The sequence below is a fragment of the Numenius arquata genome, chromosome 17, assembly GCF_964106895.1.
Source record: "Numenius arquata chromosome 17, bNumArq3.hap1.1, whole genome shotgun sequence".
NCBI classification, from domain to species: Eukaryota; Metazoa; Chordata; class Aves; order Charadriiformes; family Scolopacidae; genus Numenius; species Numenius arquata.
Window position 1 is genome coordinate 11,940,248 of NC_133592.1, and position 16,287 is coordinate 11,956,534.

General features: G+C 44.9%; 1 protein-coding gene across 1 annotated transcript in view; it reads left to right on the forward strand.

Moving 5' to 3' along the window:
* Positions 1-16,287, forward strand: part of MYH10 (myosin heavy chain 10) — a 112,578-nt gene that overhangs the window by 60,659 nt on the left and 35,632 nt on the right. The window contains exons 6-14 of the mRNA XM_074160314.1: positions 116-145; positions 3,975-4,067; positions 8,651-8,714; positions 10,362-10,460; positions 11,385-11,528; positions 11,846-11,941; positions 14,011-14,129; positions 14,562-14,714; positions 15,113-15,286. Of these exons, the coding sequence (XP_074016415.1) occupies positions 116-145; positions 3,975-4,067; positions 8,651-8,714; positions 10,362-10,460; positions 11,385-11,528; positions 11,846-11,941; positions 14,011-14,129; positions 14,562-14,714; positions 15,113-15,286 (972 nt within the window). The remainder of the gene's footprint in view (positions 1-115; positions 146-3,974; positions 4,068-8,650; positions 8,715-10,361; positions 10,461-11,384; positions 11,529-11,845; positions 11,942-14,010; positions 14,130-14,561; positions 14,715-15,112; positions 15,287-16,287) is intronic.

Below are 16,287 nucleotides of genomic sequence, written 5' to 3' on the forward strand. Positions count from 1 at the left end.
CCGTTTGTGCAGAGTGGGTGTATGGTTAAATTAAAGGAACTGGGAGGAATGGTTTGGGATGCCTTGCAGCTGGAATGCTCGCTAACATCTGCGTTTGTTTGTTTGCAATGAACAGCCCGAATCACCCAAACCCGTCAAACACCAGGCAAGTGTTTTTCTTTCTGCTTTTAAAGTTTGAAGGCTGACTGATGTATATTCTTCCATTTGCTGTCCGTTTGTGTTTATAACGGGTGGGGAATCTTGTGGAGGTATTCAAACTTGTAAACTCTGTAAATACTGAGCTGGCTTTGCGAGGGTGACAGTCACCACCTCACGGGTCCCTCGGCGTTGCGAAGCGCTTCTGGTCACGTTCGAGTGGTGTCACTCTGTCCTGGAGCAAAAGTGTCCCCCTCTCTCCAGCTGACCCTCTCCGGTACCCTGTGTGATGTGCTGTGAGAGAGCTCAGAACGCTTTTTCTTAAAACTAAACCAAATACTAAATAAAAGAGAGTGAGTAATGGAAGCTACAAAATCCTTCTGATTAACCTACTGTTTTGTCTGAATATTTTTATAGCTTCTCAGGTAACGTGATGGCTTTGATCCCAAGGGTTAGAGGCTTGGCATAACCAATCGTCTCCTGAAATCCAGTGTTTCCCCTGATCTCTAGGATAAGTGCTGGGAGCGACGTGGTGTCTCCTCAGTGTTGCTGCCTGGATTAATGTTTGAGCTTCGGCTGCTCCTGGTGCCCAGGTTGGCTGGAGCTGCCGGGTAGATAACACTACCTGATTCCTGCTCCCTCGATCCCTCCCTTTCCGTAGGGGTTGGCGGGAATAGTCAGGATGCTCTGGGCCATCTTCTGCTGGAGCAGGAGCCCCAGTCCCTGCCACGGGGGACCCTGCTTGTCAGGGAGCGTAAAGAGGAGGGTTAGGTAGATGAGGGTAAGACTGAGGAATGAGATTAAAACAATTGCTGCCATGTGTTAGGCAAGATAAACGCTCCCCTTTCTAACCTGAGATGGTAAGTGATGCCTTTTTGTCATGGACACAAGCTTTTAAATAAAGAAAAAGCTTTGCACCAGCTCCGTGTGGTGTAACCAGGGCTCGGTAACCGAAGAAGCGCCCCCGAGTGAGTTTAGCTGGTTGTATTCTTCCCCTTCCATCTCTCTGAAGGCCGACTGTAGGGTGACTCAAACTGTAGTAGAAAGGAAAATAATGAAAGAAACTTGAAGTTGGGTCTGGTGTATTGGAAGCAAAAAGAAGTGCCGTGGCCGGCTGTGATGCCTTTGCTGGTGTGTGGTAACTTGTTAAACCTCTGTAACCCAATCGTGCGTCTGAGCCCACGGTCTCATTTTCAGAAGTTACAGACATTCTTAGTATTTAACCTAATCCTCCCTCCTCGCAAACCTCAGCCCATTCTAAGGGTTTTTACTAAAATATTTCTCTGTTCCAAAAATAGACGGAGCGGTGTTTAGTTTAACCCTCCTGTTGCTCAGAGTTAACGTGTCAGGGTTGAAAGAAAGCGTTTGTTGGCCAACATTTTTAAATGTGTCCGTGGAAAGGTGCTAATCCAGGAGTGTTGATATTGCCTAAGCCATAATCATTAACATTTCTGTTTCGATGTCATTTTGAACTCCAGAGGGGATCCCTGTTGTATGTGAGTAGCACGTGGTTCTCCCTGCCTCTCCCAGGCCTCGCCGCCAACCCAAGCACTGGGATGCTGGTTTTTCTGAAACTGAGACGATAACCTGTCCTTACCTTCATGTCCCCCTGCATGAAATACCGCATGACTTCACTTTCCCCCTTCCCCCCCCCAGTCCTGCCATACTGCTTTTTCCAAGGTCCGTTTCGATGCCGGGCGGGAGATGTGCCCGTTTGGCCAAATTTACACCCTTTCCAAAACACTGAACAGCCTCTAAAAAAGAGGGTTGGTTTTTGGCTGTAAAGCAGTCCCTCTGAAAAGGAAAATTACTGATTCTGAAGCCGTTGAAGGTAGCGTGAGAGAGGTTTGCTGTTTCTCAGCGATGGCTAGGACAAGTCTACTCGTGAGGACAAGCCACGGAGCCTGTTGGGGCCATGGCTCCGTTCCCACGCCTTTCACCCCCGTCCGAGGTCCCGACTGAATGTTTCCCTCCAATCCTCAGAGGCGATCGTAAAAACGAGCTACGGAGAACTTCTTGCATTCAGTTGGAGAATCTGAGTAAGATTATTTTCGGGTGCATAGCGGAAGCTCCTCTGCACAAAACCAAATGAAGGCTGTGGGACACGGAAACGCTTTAAAGCACGGGTGAAGCGAGATGCTTCAGGCAGCACAGGGACGGTCTGCGGAGGGGGCAGAGCTGGAAGTCCGAGTGCTTTTCGTTTCCAGACTAGCTAGAATTGGAGATGTAAGCTGTGACCTGCTTGCTGCGTTTAATACACTTAATGTGGCTTATTTCAAGCTGGGTACAGCCTGGCGAGCAAACTTCTGGGTTTGATAGTTGGTGTCTCGGCGGGAGCTGACGGCGTGGAGGGGAGAGGAGAAGGGAGCAAATGCTTTCCCACTCTCTGATGCCTTTACATAGGAAGCTTTTAGAATATAATTCGCAGATGTGCGTATGGTGGTTATAACAGGGATCAAGTTTTTCTCCAATTGTGGATTTTTTGGGTCAATTTAAAAGTGCTCCTGGGAAATGTAACGCTGGCAGAGCTAAGGTATAGTGCAAACACTGGGGCCTGAGCCGCGTGTGGGGTGCTCTGGCCTGAGACCCACATCTATTGCTGCTTTAGTTACTCCCGGATTCACAGACTATGTAGTCCCAAAGGGAATATATCTGGAAGGAAACAAGTTTGGAGCAGATAACTTGAGGTCGCGTTAAAGAACGAGCAGCCTTTAGTTTCCAGAAGGACTTGAAATATAATTCAATATACAAATTAAAGCCTCTTTTAGGCGTTAACTAATGAATTTTAAAAATTGCTGTGTAAGAACTGACCTCACGTGGAAGCCTTGAGGGATTTACGTTTCCCATTCTTTGATGCTCAGTCTGAGCCCTTTATTCGTCTCTGCTATAAATAATTGGAAAAAGCAGGTTTATGAACTACATTCCAGACAGCTTCGGTTTTTTTTTTTTATTTTTTTTTTAAAACCATCCTTCAGGAATACAACATCATATTTTCCTATGTCCATACATACCTCCTGGGCTCATGGAAGCAGCACAGACTGGTTTTGTTACCAGACCCTCTTCGTGGACAGCAATTCTAAAAGCTGTTGTGCAATTTCCTTAAGATAAGTGCTTCGATTTCTACATCCATTGGCTTGAAATTCAAGAAACGTTTTTAAAAAAAAAAAAAATAAAAAAAATGCATTAAACATCCTGAGCAATGTCGGCCGAGTTGAGCAATTTGAAAATGATCTTTGGCTTTGGTGTTGCTGGGTTCCCGGGATGCCGTTCCGGCACGTTTCTCAGGTGCGTTCAGGTCAGAGATGGTGCAATGGTACCAAGGTCTGGCTGAAAATCAGTATTTCACTGGTTTGAAAGTAAGTTTGAAAACATGTTTTCCAAAGTAGCCGTATCGTCAGATCCCTAAACAGGAAGCTTAAGAAGAACTTTGCAGTAAAATCTTAAAACGGTTAAATTAGTTTTTCTTCTTAAATACTCAAAGTCTGTGCCTAATTTCATTAGCCCTAAATGTGAATTTTCTTTTCTGTGTTCGATGATTTGCAACATCCGTTAAGTCCTGTTCGGTCGCTGCTCTGTTGGTGTGTGTATGTGTGCCTGTTAAAAAAACAAAACACCAAAAAAAAAACCCCAACCAACCAACCCACCCACGTTCTTCACTGGCTGGAGGAGACTATCAGCGGCTTTAGAAGAGAGGGGAAAAATGCTGAGCCCCTTCTGAAGGTGGTGCCACTGCCACAGCCTGGGTCGGATGACTGTCAGGAGAAGCAGAATGTGGGAACCCTCACTGGTGTGTGCACGGTCCTTATGGCTGCCTGTTCTTCTCTTTGTCTGGTTTTTAGGGGGAGCTGGAGCGTCAGCTTCTTCAGGCGAATCCCATTCTGGAATCCTTCGGGAACGCAAAGACAGTGAAAAATGACAACTCCTCCCGCTTCGTGAGTTACTCCTTTTCTTTAGAGTCTGTAACTGGATAACTGTTCATGGAGAAATTCCCTTTTTAGGGATTTATCTAATAAGTATGAGAAGTTTTCTTTGTTCCCTTTCCCCCATGAATTCAGGTTCTCTTATGGTGCTTTCTCCATTGTGTTGGAGTCGCCAAACACGTGTCCTCACTGGCTCTTGGCAAAGCTTGCTTTAATTTTACCCACTTTCTGACTTCAACCATCCTTGAATCCACAGTAGTGTTCACAGGATAACAAATACAATGCAACAGCGTTCGAGGCCAGGCTGGACGGGGCTTGGAGCAACCTGGTCTGGCGGGAGGTGTCCCTGCCCAGGGCAGGGGGGTTGGATACAGATGATCTTTAAGGTCCCTTCCAACCCAAACCGTTCTATGGTTCTGTGATTCTATGAAATACAACTGTGCCGGAGAGCTGAACTGTGGTGTGTGTGCCCAAATCACTGCCGAGCTGATAAAGTGGGAAGGAATTTGACATCAACATGGGATTTGGCTAAATACGGAGCCTTCTCATCAATAGCCATGACTTTAGCAATTGATTGGTTTGTCAGCTGAGTTTCTAACCGTTTTTTAAAAAGCACAAAACTTGCATATAAAAACCTCTCAAAGCTTCTGTGCCCTTCTGGTTGGCTGCTTTACTGCAGGAAAGGCAAAAGCCAGTATGGCTTATTGAAGGTGTCAGGCGCTGATGTTTTTTTTGGGTCAGTGCCTTCTGTTTCACATAGTGTTTTGGTGGGAGATAACCACGTCTGATGTGTTCCGTTGTTTTAAAAATAGTGGTGGAACTCGGGGTGAGTAGCTGTTTACCACTCCTTAAGACTTCCTTTCCTTTGAAGGAGACAAAACCCCCCCCACCATCTCCTATTTCAAGAGAAAGATGGGTTTTAGTAGAGCTGTAAAACTGTATAGGAGGTATTAAATCTTATTTTTCTTGTGAGAACAAAACTAAAATTTACAGAACAAATGAAAGATTTCTTGGCTGCCTTGACGTTTCAACAGTTGCTTGAATTTATAGTCTATGAACTTCAGCTCCAGCGATAAGGACTCTGGAAAACTGCATGACTGAATCCCGCAGCCTTTTCAGTCAAGAAGGGAGAGCAGAGGGCTGCGGAAATTCAACCTTGATAATTTTATAGCCACATTATTTACAATATTACTCGAGGCATATATATGTTGGGTGTAGGATTTATAATATCAACAGGTTTCAGTGTGCAATAATTCTACTTTGTTACACGTCTTGAATCCATCAAAGATTGTACTAATTTAATGAAGATACTTCTTTTTTTTTTTTTTTTTTTCCCCCCTAAAAGATGTCAGCATCTGGTTTGTGTTAGATCGAAGTCTGCGTTGCCATCCTGAACATAATCACTCAGATGGCTCCAGCTCTATTTTTATAAAGGAGCAAGTATAATGCACTCCAGATGGTGTCATCTCATGCAGAAAAAAAAAAAAAAAAAAAAAAAAAAATCTTTAGTAACGACCGTTTTAAAACCTGACTTAAAAAAATTATATATCCTCCCACAAAGCGAGAAGTGCTGTTGTTCAGCCTCTACAGGCGCGACAGCCTTCACCGTGGGCACGAAGATGCCAGCCTGGCCATGCTGGTACCACCAGAAAGGATGGAAATAAGGCTCGTGGCAAATCCATTTTATTTTATTTTTTCTTCTCCCAAAGGCAACGTATTCTGATGTTTCAGGAAATACAGTCTCTAGTTCGCAGTGGATGGGGGAGTGGGCTTATTGGGTTCACGTTGCAGAACTAAATGCTTCCTTCTGATGTGGTTTCTGCAAAGCCACATACAGCGCTCTGTACTGAGAGTGTAACCAGAATTCGGTTGTTAGATGCCACCACTGCAGCCACTAACCAATAAATTAAAGATTTAATAGAAAGATTTGCCAGTGCTGGCTAAAAGGATGTATTAATTAATATCTCGCTGTTAAGAAGTTGAACTAGAGAAGTGACCCCTCTGGTACGGACTTCAGCGATGACTGACCTTGGAAGCAGGGAGTGTGGGGATCATAGAGTCACAGAATGGTTCAGGTTGGAAGGGACCTTAAAGATCATCGAGTTCCAACACCTCCCACCAGACCAGGTTGCTCCCCTCTTCTCGTGTCCCAGCTCCTTTAACGGCTGTGTTTCCTCTCAGTTATTTTATTCATGGAACTGATAACTTGACAGCAGAAATTAGATAACTTTTAAGAGTGACATAGAGTAAAGTGGCTCTAAATTCTACCAGAAAAAGCCACTGGCTGATCTTAGGTATGGCTTCATGTTTGTTTGCACATGTAACATGGCAAATCCAAGCCACATCGCCCTGAGAAGGATCCGTGGTACCTGTTCTGGGTAAAAAGTTCTCAGCTGCCATTTTTGACGTGCTAGTGCTGCCGCGTGCGTGCTGCAGCTAGCCTGTTGGCTGAACTTCAGTAAAATGACAGGTCATTCCTTGTGGCAGTTATAAATACAGCTTTCTGGAGTTGTTACCGAGCAAAAAGTATAAATGCTTCGGTTACGAGCTGAGCGTAGAGTGCTGTGTTTCTTCATACTCCGAGATCTGGTCCCTGACAGGACACGTGTGACAACAAGCCTTGGTCCTTGGCAGGGTCCTTCTAGCGCCACTGGCTTTCCAGCCACGCTCAGATCCAGCAGCAGGGAGTAAACATTGATGCGGATTTAAATTATTCCACCAGTTCTCTTATAAATTGGAGAAATCTCTCTGCTTTGAGGATGTTACAGCCGCAGTCACGGAGTGGTTGCTTTGCTCTCAGACTGAGTCAAGACCAGGCTGGTGGGAAGGTTGTGCCTTTCGCTGGGTTCACTGGTGTGACTGGGAGGAGAAGGTGGGGAGGTCTCGTGCACACGAGTCTTTTTTGCACGAACGGGCTTTATCTGGAGGGGTGAGAAGGGCAGGCTTCTGGGGAGAAGGTGCAATAGCTGAAATAATCGCAGCAACTGACAATGAGCAAGCAGTGTGCTCTTGTGGCCAGGAAGGCCAACGGGATCCTGGGCTGCGTAGGGAAGAGTGTGGCCAGTAGGTCAAGGGAAGTCATTCTCCCCCTCTACTCTGCACTGGTGAGGCCACAACTGGAATACTGCATCCAGTTCTGGGCTCCCCAGTTCAAGAGGGATAGGGAACTACTGGAAAGAGTCCAGCGAAGGGCAACGAGGATGATTCAAGGATTGGAGCATCTCCCTTATGAAGAAAGGCTGAGAGAGCTGGGACTCTTTAGCCTGGAGAAGAGAAGGCTGAAGGGAGAACTTATCAATGCTTATAAGTATCTAAAGGGTGGGTTGAAGGAGGATGGAGCCAGACTCTTTTCAGTGGTTCCCAGTGACAGGACGAGGGGCAACGGGCACAAGCTGGAACATGGGAGGTTCCACTCAAATATGAGAAGAAACTTCTTTCCGGTGAGGGTGCCAGAGCCCTGGAACAGGCTGCCCAGGGAGGTCGTGGAGTCCCCTTCTCTGGAGATTTTCAAGCCCCACCTGGATGCAGCCCTGAGTACCATGCTCTGACATGCTCTGGGCAATCCTGCTTCGGCAGGGGAGTTGGACTGGATGATCTTTATGGTGCCTTCCAACTCTAAAAATTCAGTGAAATTCAGTGAAACTGGTAAGTCTGGAGCGTGGCCGTAGTCCCCCAGTACACACCAGGGCGGGCCATTGCTAGGGTACAGAGACGTTCTACGGGCTTGTAGAGCAGAATATTTAATATGAAAATCAATAGTACAGTCCCTGAGCTGAATGGAGCTGCCAAAGAGGAATTCACATTAACATACTAAAAGCATTAATCAGTCAGACTTGAGCTGAGCGAGGGTTTAGGTACTGATTGTAAGAGAGCTTTCAGGAGGCCTCCGCAAAGGATATTAGTGGGTGGCTTTGTGTAGGTACCATCTAAAGAAGCATTTAGACAGTTGCTGTGATGCTCCAGAACCTGTTCGTGTGGGGATAGAGGACTAGACTTCGGGTGGAGTGGGAATGGAGAGCCCAGTGCAGTCACTGGGGGTTCCCACCGGTGCCTTCAGGTGTTTGCGGGCAGGGGAACACCCAGCGCTTCCGTGGGCACAAACCTGAAATACAGTGATGGGGCTGATAAAAGGGGTCCAGCTGCAGAGCCCGAGCCTGGTGGCCTGTTGGGAATGTCCGTAGCCGAGTGACAAATGTGATTCAGGAGCTGATGTGGCTTAAAACTGGTGTAATATATCCACTGGCAACCACTTTCTTCCCCAAGAGCTGCTCTATGCGTGGGAAGCGCGCTCTTTATGTGGTCCTTTGAGGAGAAAAGGAGATACATGTGGAAGAAATGGGTGTATTGTCTCTCTCTTAGCCCTTTCTTTACAAGCCATATCTAGAACGCTGGGTTTTTAACCCTCGGGAAGCGTCTGTGTGCAGCGTAACGTATTGCGTTGAAAGGATGGCTGAGGACATCGAAGGGAAAAGATTGAATTTGAACTTGCGTGAAATGCTTGTTAAATGAATGCAAATAGGGTTATGTTTTTATATAGACAGTATTGCTGCCTTAATTAAAAATAAATAATTAAAAAAATCCTCTTTTCTTTGCAGGGCAAGTTCATTAGGATTAACTTTGATGTTACTGGTTATATCGTTGGGGCCAACATTGAGACGTGTATCCTTCTTAACGCCGCATCGTTGTAAAATGCAAGTTTCCTGATGTGTTTTGCTTTTAACCCTAGAATCCGTTGGAACGCGCTGGAAGGTTACCCCCCTCCTGCGTTCCTCCGACAGCGTCCACCTCGCCCTTTGTTTCAAAATAGCCGATCACGTATCAGAAAGTCAGCGTGCTTCCTCGTGCCTGGAAATCATCGGATACCCCGAAATTTAGCGCTCTCAAATCTGCTGGATTTTCAGAGTAGGCTTAAAACCAGGGTTTGTTAAATAGATGAACTATTGAAAGGCTTGCTCTAGGAATGTTAATAGAAAAAAAAAACAAAAAAACCACCTTCCTGCTGAGCTGCCGTGTGGAGCCCGAGGCTTGGTTTGCTCTCGTCAGCGCTGGAAGGAGGTGGTGCCCGTCAGAAAGTGCTGGAGCTGGGAGTGCTGGGACACCGTCTGTCTCCTTAGGTCTTCTAGATACCACCTTAAGTTCGTTAATACAAAACCTACTAGCAATTAATACCGAAGCCTAACTCAGTTTTAGCTTTAGGGTTCATTTTTATTTATGATTGAGTAAGAGCAAGTGAAAATACTTGCACCGAAAGCCTTTCTCTAAAGTTGTTTTCTTTGTACTAAAAATAATGTGTATGTTGGGGTTTTTTTTTATTTTTTTAGCCTGTTTTCTGGGGGAATAGCAATAGGGTGGTCATAAAATTACGAAATTAGAAGTCTTGGTAAACAATATCATGTGAGTATGAAACATAAACAATGCTGCAGTCAAGCTTTCATTCTCCTGCTGGGAGTTAAAGTGCTTCATTTGAAGTGCAACAAATGTTTGGAAATGTCACAAAATGTAATTTCCCAATGAGGCTGGGAAAGATCTATAGTTATTCCAAATATGCTTTAAAGATAAATGATTTTTTTTTTTTTTTTTTCATTCAGCACAGCAGAGGAATGAAGGCAGTTTTTGCTTTCCTGAAAGTTCAGATGAATTGTTTTGCCTAAAGCAAAGCTTTGGGAAATCAGGAGGACTGAACTCTTAGGGAATTCTTTTTCTTCCTCGCAAGAACTCGTCCTTGCTCGTAGCCTGTGTCGCTTCAAATCTCTCTCCCCCATCTGTTTTACACTATGGAATATGAAGAAATCAAAACTTAAATGACATTAGGGTACTTTATTAGATGGTATCTGCTGCACAAATCAAATTTGGAAGCTGTTTAAAGGCAGGGAAGTTTGTATGTAAAAATACAGTGAGAAATGACAAATGCACTTCAGATAAAGCACTTTGGAGTTCAGCAGCTGCTGGGATTTTGGTACCGAGAGGCAGCCGTGACCTTAGAAGTGATGGAAAAGGAATGGCCAGTTCCCCCCTCACGTAGACCTCAGCTGGGCCATCGCAGACCATCGTCTGCTGCACGAGGCAGGGAAATGAGTCAACGGCCAAGAAATGAGGTCGCTGGAATTAAACGTGGGCTTCTATCAGCCTGAATTTGAAATCTCTCATTTAAAGTTACTGAATGTTCATCTTGGCCCTCGTCCTGTCATTACTATTAAAGTTCTAATTTTTCGTAAAGTAATTAGACAGCCTGCTTTGAAAGTTTTGTTTGCACTGGACGTTTTTAGCCAAAAAAATAGTAGAAGATCCTTGACTGGTTATAACCAGACTTGTTGGAGAAGTCTCGCGCTGTTCGTCAGGCTAAAGATGAGCGGACGTTTCATATCTTCTACCAACTTCTTGCTGGGGCGGGAGAACACCTGAAGTGTAAGTAGAGACTCTCGTTTTCTAAACCTGTTGCTTCTGCTGCCGCGGCTGTTATTTCAGTGTTAACGCCGTCGGGTTCGAGCTATTCTTTGCTCTTGAAATGGTGAGTGTTAAAAGAAGATGGAAGCGCCAGGTGGCTTCGTCTTGCAGCAAGTTCTGTGTTTTATCAAGCGCGCTGTCGGGCGACTGCTGCGGTTCAAGGGAACGGCTCCTACACGACAGAGTCCAGTTTGGGCAGTCTCCGACTGGGAATGGCTGGGTTGAAGCTGCAGCGCTCATTAATACCAAACCCGGCCGGCAGCGACAGCCCTGGCTCTTCTGGGCCGTGCCTTCAAACTGGGAAGAAAACCAGCCATTTTAACGAAACAGAATGGCCGTGGCCTTCTTCAGCCGTTGCAGTACTACGTTGATTATCTTCCCCTTTTCCCCGCTTGGTGAGTGGGAATTTGTTAGGTTGTGATAAGTGAAACTACATGAAGGTACAGACTTGAGAGAATTGATCCCCTTTTTCTCCTCCCGTCGTAGATAAACCTGGATTTGGTGTCCTTGATGTGGTTATCATCAGTTCCTAGCTCCGGTTCTGCCTGTCTCTCTTACTTTTCAATAGATTTCTTTTCAGATATTCCAGACAGGGATTTGAGATTACGCTGGTTAGATCTGAGTCAGGTAATGTTCTGTTGACAGGCTTAATGCATTAAAGAGCTCATGCAGGTTGCTACAGATAGAGATTCTGGGAATCTGGGTTCAGCTTTTGAGGTACAGTCGTATTTTTAGAGTCTGGGAAGCCCGGATAATGGCTTGTAGGTGAGGAACTGATTTTGTAACGCGTAGTTTGTGCATTTAGTGAGAACAGAGCACGGGTGGGTGTCAACAGCATTTTTTTAGCTTAATTTTTTCTCTCTTTTCCCCTTCCCCCCGACACAGCTGACTTGCTGCTCGAAGGATTTAACAATTACAGATTTTTATCTAATGGCTACATCCCCATTCCTGGGCAACAAGACAAGGATAACTTCCAGGAGACTATGGAAGCCATGCATATCATGGGATTTTCGCATGATGAGATCTTGTGTAAGTTACTGAGCCTTTTGGATTTTTAAAGTGTACTTTTTTTCCCTCTTGTGCACACGCACACACACGTGCTACTTTAATGCCACCAAATTTAATGTTGCTTCAGCATCTTGACCGCCTGCAGCGAATGTTTGCTTATCATGAACTAGGGTTGAATTAAAGCCATTTGCCTAAAAAGTGCAGTACGAACTTGTATTTCCTTTCTGAACTCTGAATACTCGGAATTCGGAGGAAAAATAACACAAGTAACGGAAGAAGAATTCGTTAAGCTGAGCCCTCTTCAATTAAACTGTTGCACGTGTCTTTTGTTAACACAGCGATGCTGAAAGTGGTGTCTTCAGTACTACAATTCGGAAATATTTCTTTTAAGAAGGAGAGAAATACTGATCAAGCTTCTATGCCGGAGAATACTGGTAAGTTGTTCACGTTTGTGTGGCTTCCTTTACCTTGAGCTGTAGTTTTCTTCCCTCCGTTGGTTCAGTGCTGTATCTTGAGAAATCCAGAGCGTCCTCTGATCTTCCCTGATAGTGTCCTGTGCCTAAAAGGGGCCAGGTAGGAGCCAACGGGCAATTATTAAAATTCTCCTCTCCCATTCTCCTAACGGAGACAAATTTAAGTATCCATCAACAGAATTTACACTGCTTGCATTGCTTCTAAACGCCGAGCAAGTGTTTCAGTTGTCCTGTTTATTGCTCTCTACAAAGACTTAAGCACTCCGAAAAAGCGCGTGCTTAAAGCAGTTTGTTTTCTTTGGGGCTGGACAGCAGTTCTCTTGCCAACGATAAGAGCCCTGGAGGCCAAGCACAACTTCCACAGAGAAATGGCTGAACAGAAGAATGCTGCTTTTAGAAGAATGTGATTTCTGAAGTGCCATGGTGGTGTGACTGAGATTAATTTATCAGTTAGTGCCTGCGATGCAGTCAGCGTTTTGAGGGGTGTATTTCTTCACAAAAAAAATAGCTGCTGAAGCAGAGCTCATGTCTTTGATTTAGTGCTTCGGTACCAGCCTTTTAAATGCTCTCATGGAATCATAGAATCGTCTGGGTTAGAAGGGACCTTTCAGATCATCGAGTCCAACCCAACACGGACAAAAACCACCACTAACCCACCTCCCTCAGCACCACGTCTGCCCGGCTTTTAAATCCCTCCAGGGATGGTGACTCCACCACTGCCCTGGGCAGCCCATTCCAATGTTTGATAATCCTTTCTGTGAAGGAATTTTTCCTAATCTCCAATCTGAACCTCCCCTGGTGCAACTTGAGGCCGTTTCCTCTTGTCCCGTCGCCTGTTCCTTGAGAGAAGAGACCGACCCCCCCCTGGCTACACCCTCCTTTCAGGGAGTTGTAGGGAGCGAGAAGGTCTCCCCTCAGCCTCCTTTTCTCCAGATTTCTTTTCTGGTTTGCTGATGTGTATTTTTATAGCGCAGAAACGCTCCTGCGTGTAGCTACACTGAAAGGAGTGCTCCATTTGTGATGCTTCCTTAGTTTCACTGATGAAGTTGTGTGTTGATTCATGAGCCCTTTTAATGACTATATGGCCAGAGATTCGCAACATTTGACTGGTTTTTAATACCAGCCAAAAAAAAAAAAATAAAAACGCAGAGGAAGCTCTTCGTTACTGGTATTAAAATCTATTTTCTGATGCAGGTTTGTAAAAATAGCTTTCTTTCATTTTGACAGTAAAACACGAGCTGTCAGGTTACAAAGATAAGGGGTTAAAGTACCTTCTGGATTGTGTGGAGGTTCCTGCTAAAGGGCAACGCTTACCCCGACCTAAAAATACCTTTAACGTCACTTTCATTTTTAGCCATATGGAATCATAAACACCCAACCTCCTGGGAAATGTATTTAGAAAAGGGGATTGATGCAGCAGGAATATGTAACGATGCTGGGGGGGGGGGGGTAACTCCTTATTTCCAGTAATGACTGCGACACCGGGAGAGTTCACGCTGTCTAAAGCAAGCGCGCTGCTGCTTGCGTTGTTCTTCTCTAGAAAATATTACAAACCCCTGGTTTAAACAGTTTAAACAACTTATTTTGACGTAGTCTGTAATAGACACTTTACACCGGCACGGCTGCCTAAATGGGAACAGGTTTTAAGCAACCTGTGGTGTGATGGAGTTGGTGGGTGATGGCCTTTTTTTTCAGGTGATGAGAAAATGAACGTTCCCCATTCAGGTACCAAAGCGAGTGCTTGTACGTGGGCAGTGGACTGTTACGTGACCTCCCTAATTACATGAAATTTCGTGTTTTCCATGCTCCCCTAAGGCCTTTCAGTGGTGGGGTTCTGTAGAGCCTCCATCAGCTCTGGAGATGGAGGTCCTGCGTGGTGGGGAGATCTGTCCACGGGACATCGCCCCAACTGCCTTTGCAAATGGCAGGTCAATTTTTAAGCTGGCACCCTGTTGTCGGCAGCTTGTTTCACCGCTGACACTACTGCTTGTGGAGGGTTTAAGTGTTCCATTTATGACTTTGCTCCCCAGTCGCACAGAAACTCTGCCACCTACTGGGAATGAACGTGATGGAGTTCACCCGGGCCATTCTGACACCGCGCATCAAAGTCGGCAGAGACTACGTTCAGAAAGCCCAGACCAAAGAACAAGTAAGTTTTGGTGCTTTAAAGATGAAGTGCTTCATCCTGATTAGCTCTTAATAAAGATAATTGGGATTGTGTACTGCCACTGACTTTGTTTAAGTTTACTGTCTTTATTAAATGTTCTTATATGGCAAAAACCAATGGTAGAATAGAAGAAACCTTTCCCTCTCCCTGACCTTCTGATTACATCCTTTAATATCATTGTTGTACGTATCAAACACGCAGAGGGCTTTTGGTTTTTTTTATGGAACAATATAAAAACAATTTTTTCATAACATTAATCAAACTACATACTGTTGCTACTGCTTGTTTTCATTCCTCAGTGGCATTAACTCCGTTAAACCTCTTCTGTTACTTATTTATTTGTGATAACATCCGTGTCTGTGTTCTTTTGATGACTTCTCCAGGATAAATAAATCTTCTTGTTGGGATTTTCAGGCAGACTTTGCGGTGGAAGCTTTGGCAAAGGCCACCTACGAACGCCTCTTCCGCTGGCTTGTTCACCGCATTAACAAAGCTTTGGACAGGACCAAACGACAGGGAGCATCTTTTATTGGAATTCTGGATATTGCTGGATTTGAAATCTTCGAGGTACTTCAAAACATTGCTAATCAGATTTCTCTTTTCCCGCTAAATGTGTGTTCAGGACTAACTGTGGAGTCACTAAATGCATGCGTGTTCCAAGGCTGCAGGAGAGTTTTGTTCTAATTGTGGTGGCTAAATTAATTACTAAATTACAGTGGCAAAAAGTCATACTTTAGACTAAACTGTTCTTTTACATGGGATGGGTTTTCCTATTATATGTTAGTTTAATTATAAGTAACAGGGAACATAAGAGATTTGAATAATGAGTCTTCCAATTTTCTTTATGTTTGAAAGTTGCAGAGTTTTGGTGAATTTCCTTGTTTGTAAGGTCAAGTTTTTGACCTCTAGGTATGTGACACGTCCTGTCACTGAGTTATTCTTTCTTGCTAATGTTATTCTTGTAGTTGAACTCCTTTGAGCAACTCTGCATTAACTACACCAATGAGAAGCTGCAGCAGTTATTCAACCACACCATGTTTATCCTGGAGCAAGAGGAATATCAACGGGAGGGCATAGAGTGGAATTTCATTGACTTTGGACTGGATCTGCAGCCCTGCATTGACTTAATCGAGAGACCCGTAAGTTTGTGCATTAATAATCATAGAATCACAGAATGGTTTGGGTTGGAAGGGACATTAAAGACCATCCAGTGCCACCCCCTGCCCTGGGCAGGGACACCTCCCACCAGAGCAGGTTGCTCCAAGCCCCGTCCAACCTGGCCTTGAACCCCTCCAGGGATGGGGCAGCCACAGCTTCTCGGGGCAACCTGGGCCAGGCTCTCACCACCCTCACAGCAAAGAATTTCCTCCTGAGATCTCCTCTCAATCTCCCCTCTGTCAGTGTAAAACCATTCCCCCTCTTCCTATGGCTCCCCTCCCTGATCAGGAGTGCCCCCCCCCCAGCCCCATCTCCTGGAGCCCCCTTCAGGTATTAGAAGGCTGCTATAAGGTCTCCCTGGAGTCTTCTCTTCTCCAATGCTTTAAGGAGAAAAGTTAGACTTCTGAGTTTGTCCTTTACCTCCTGCAGATTGTAGGACTGTGTAGACATTTCTTGCAGAGCCCTCACAAGAAGTGAATTCACTTGAATGCTGAAGTCTAAAGTCTAAAATACTGTGTATTAGTAAAAGGATTTATCCTTACGGGATCTTGCCCTGATGTTGGTGTAGAACACTGAACTAAGGATATGAAGCTACTATTTTTATACTATTTTCCTAGTGTTAATGAAGTCTTTACTGCTGTCACTCTCCTTTTAAGCCATACCTTTGCATCACAGGAGCTTTGGAATTGTGGCTCAGTTAAATAAGCTTTTCAAGGTTCACAGGAAACTTTGTCTCATTTGAAATCAACAGCAAAATTCCTCAAACTTGATTCAGGGTAGAGTTTTCCCCATAAATCTGCCTTGCAAATAGGAAAACAGTTATCTTAAAGGTGGCTTTACTCACTGTGCTTTTTAACATTTCTTTTAGTTGCTCGATATTTGGAAGCTGGAGAGGGCTCCAAAGAGCAGGAGGAGCAGTTGGGTTGGGGGAGACCAAAGGTTCCGGAACGTTACCGTTCTTCACCCCTTAGAACTCAGCTGT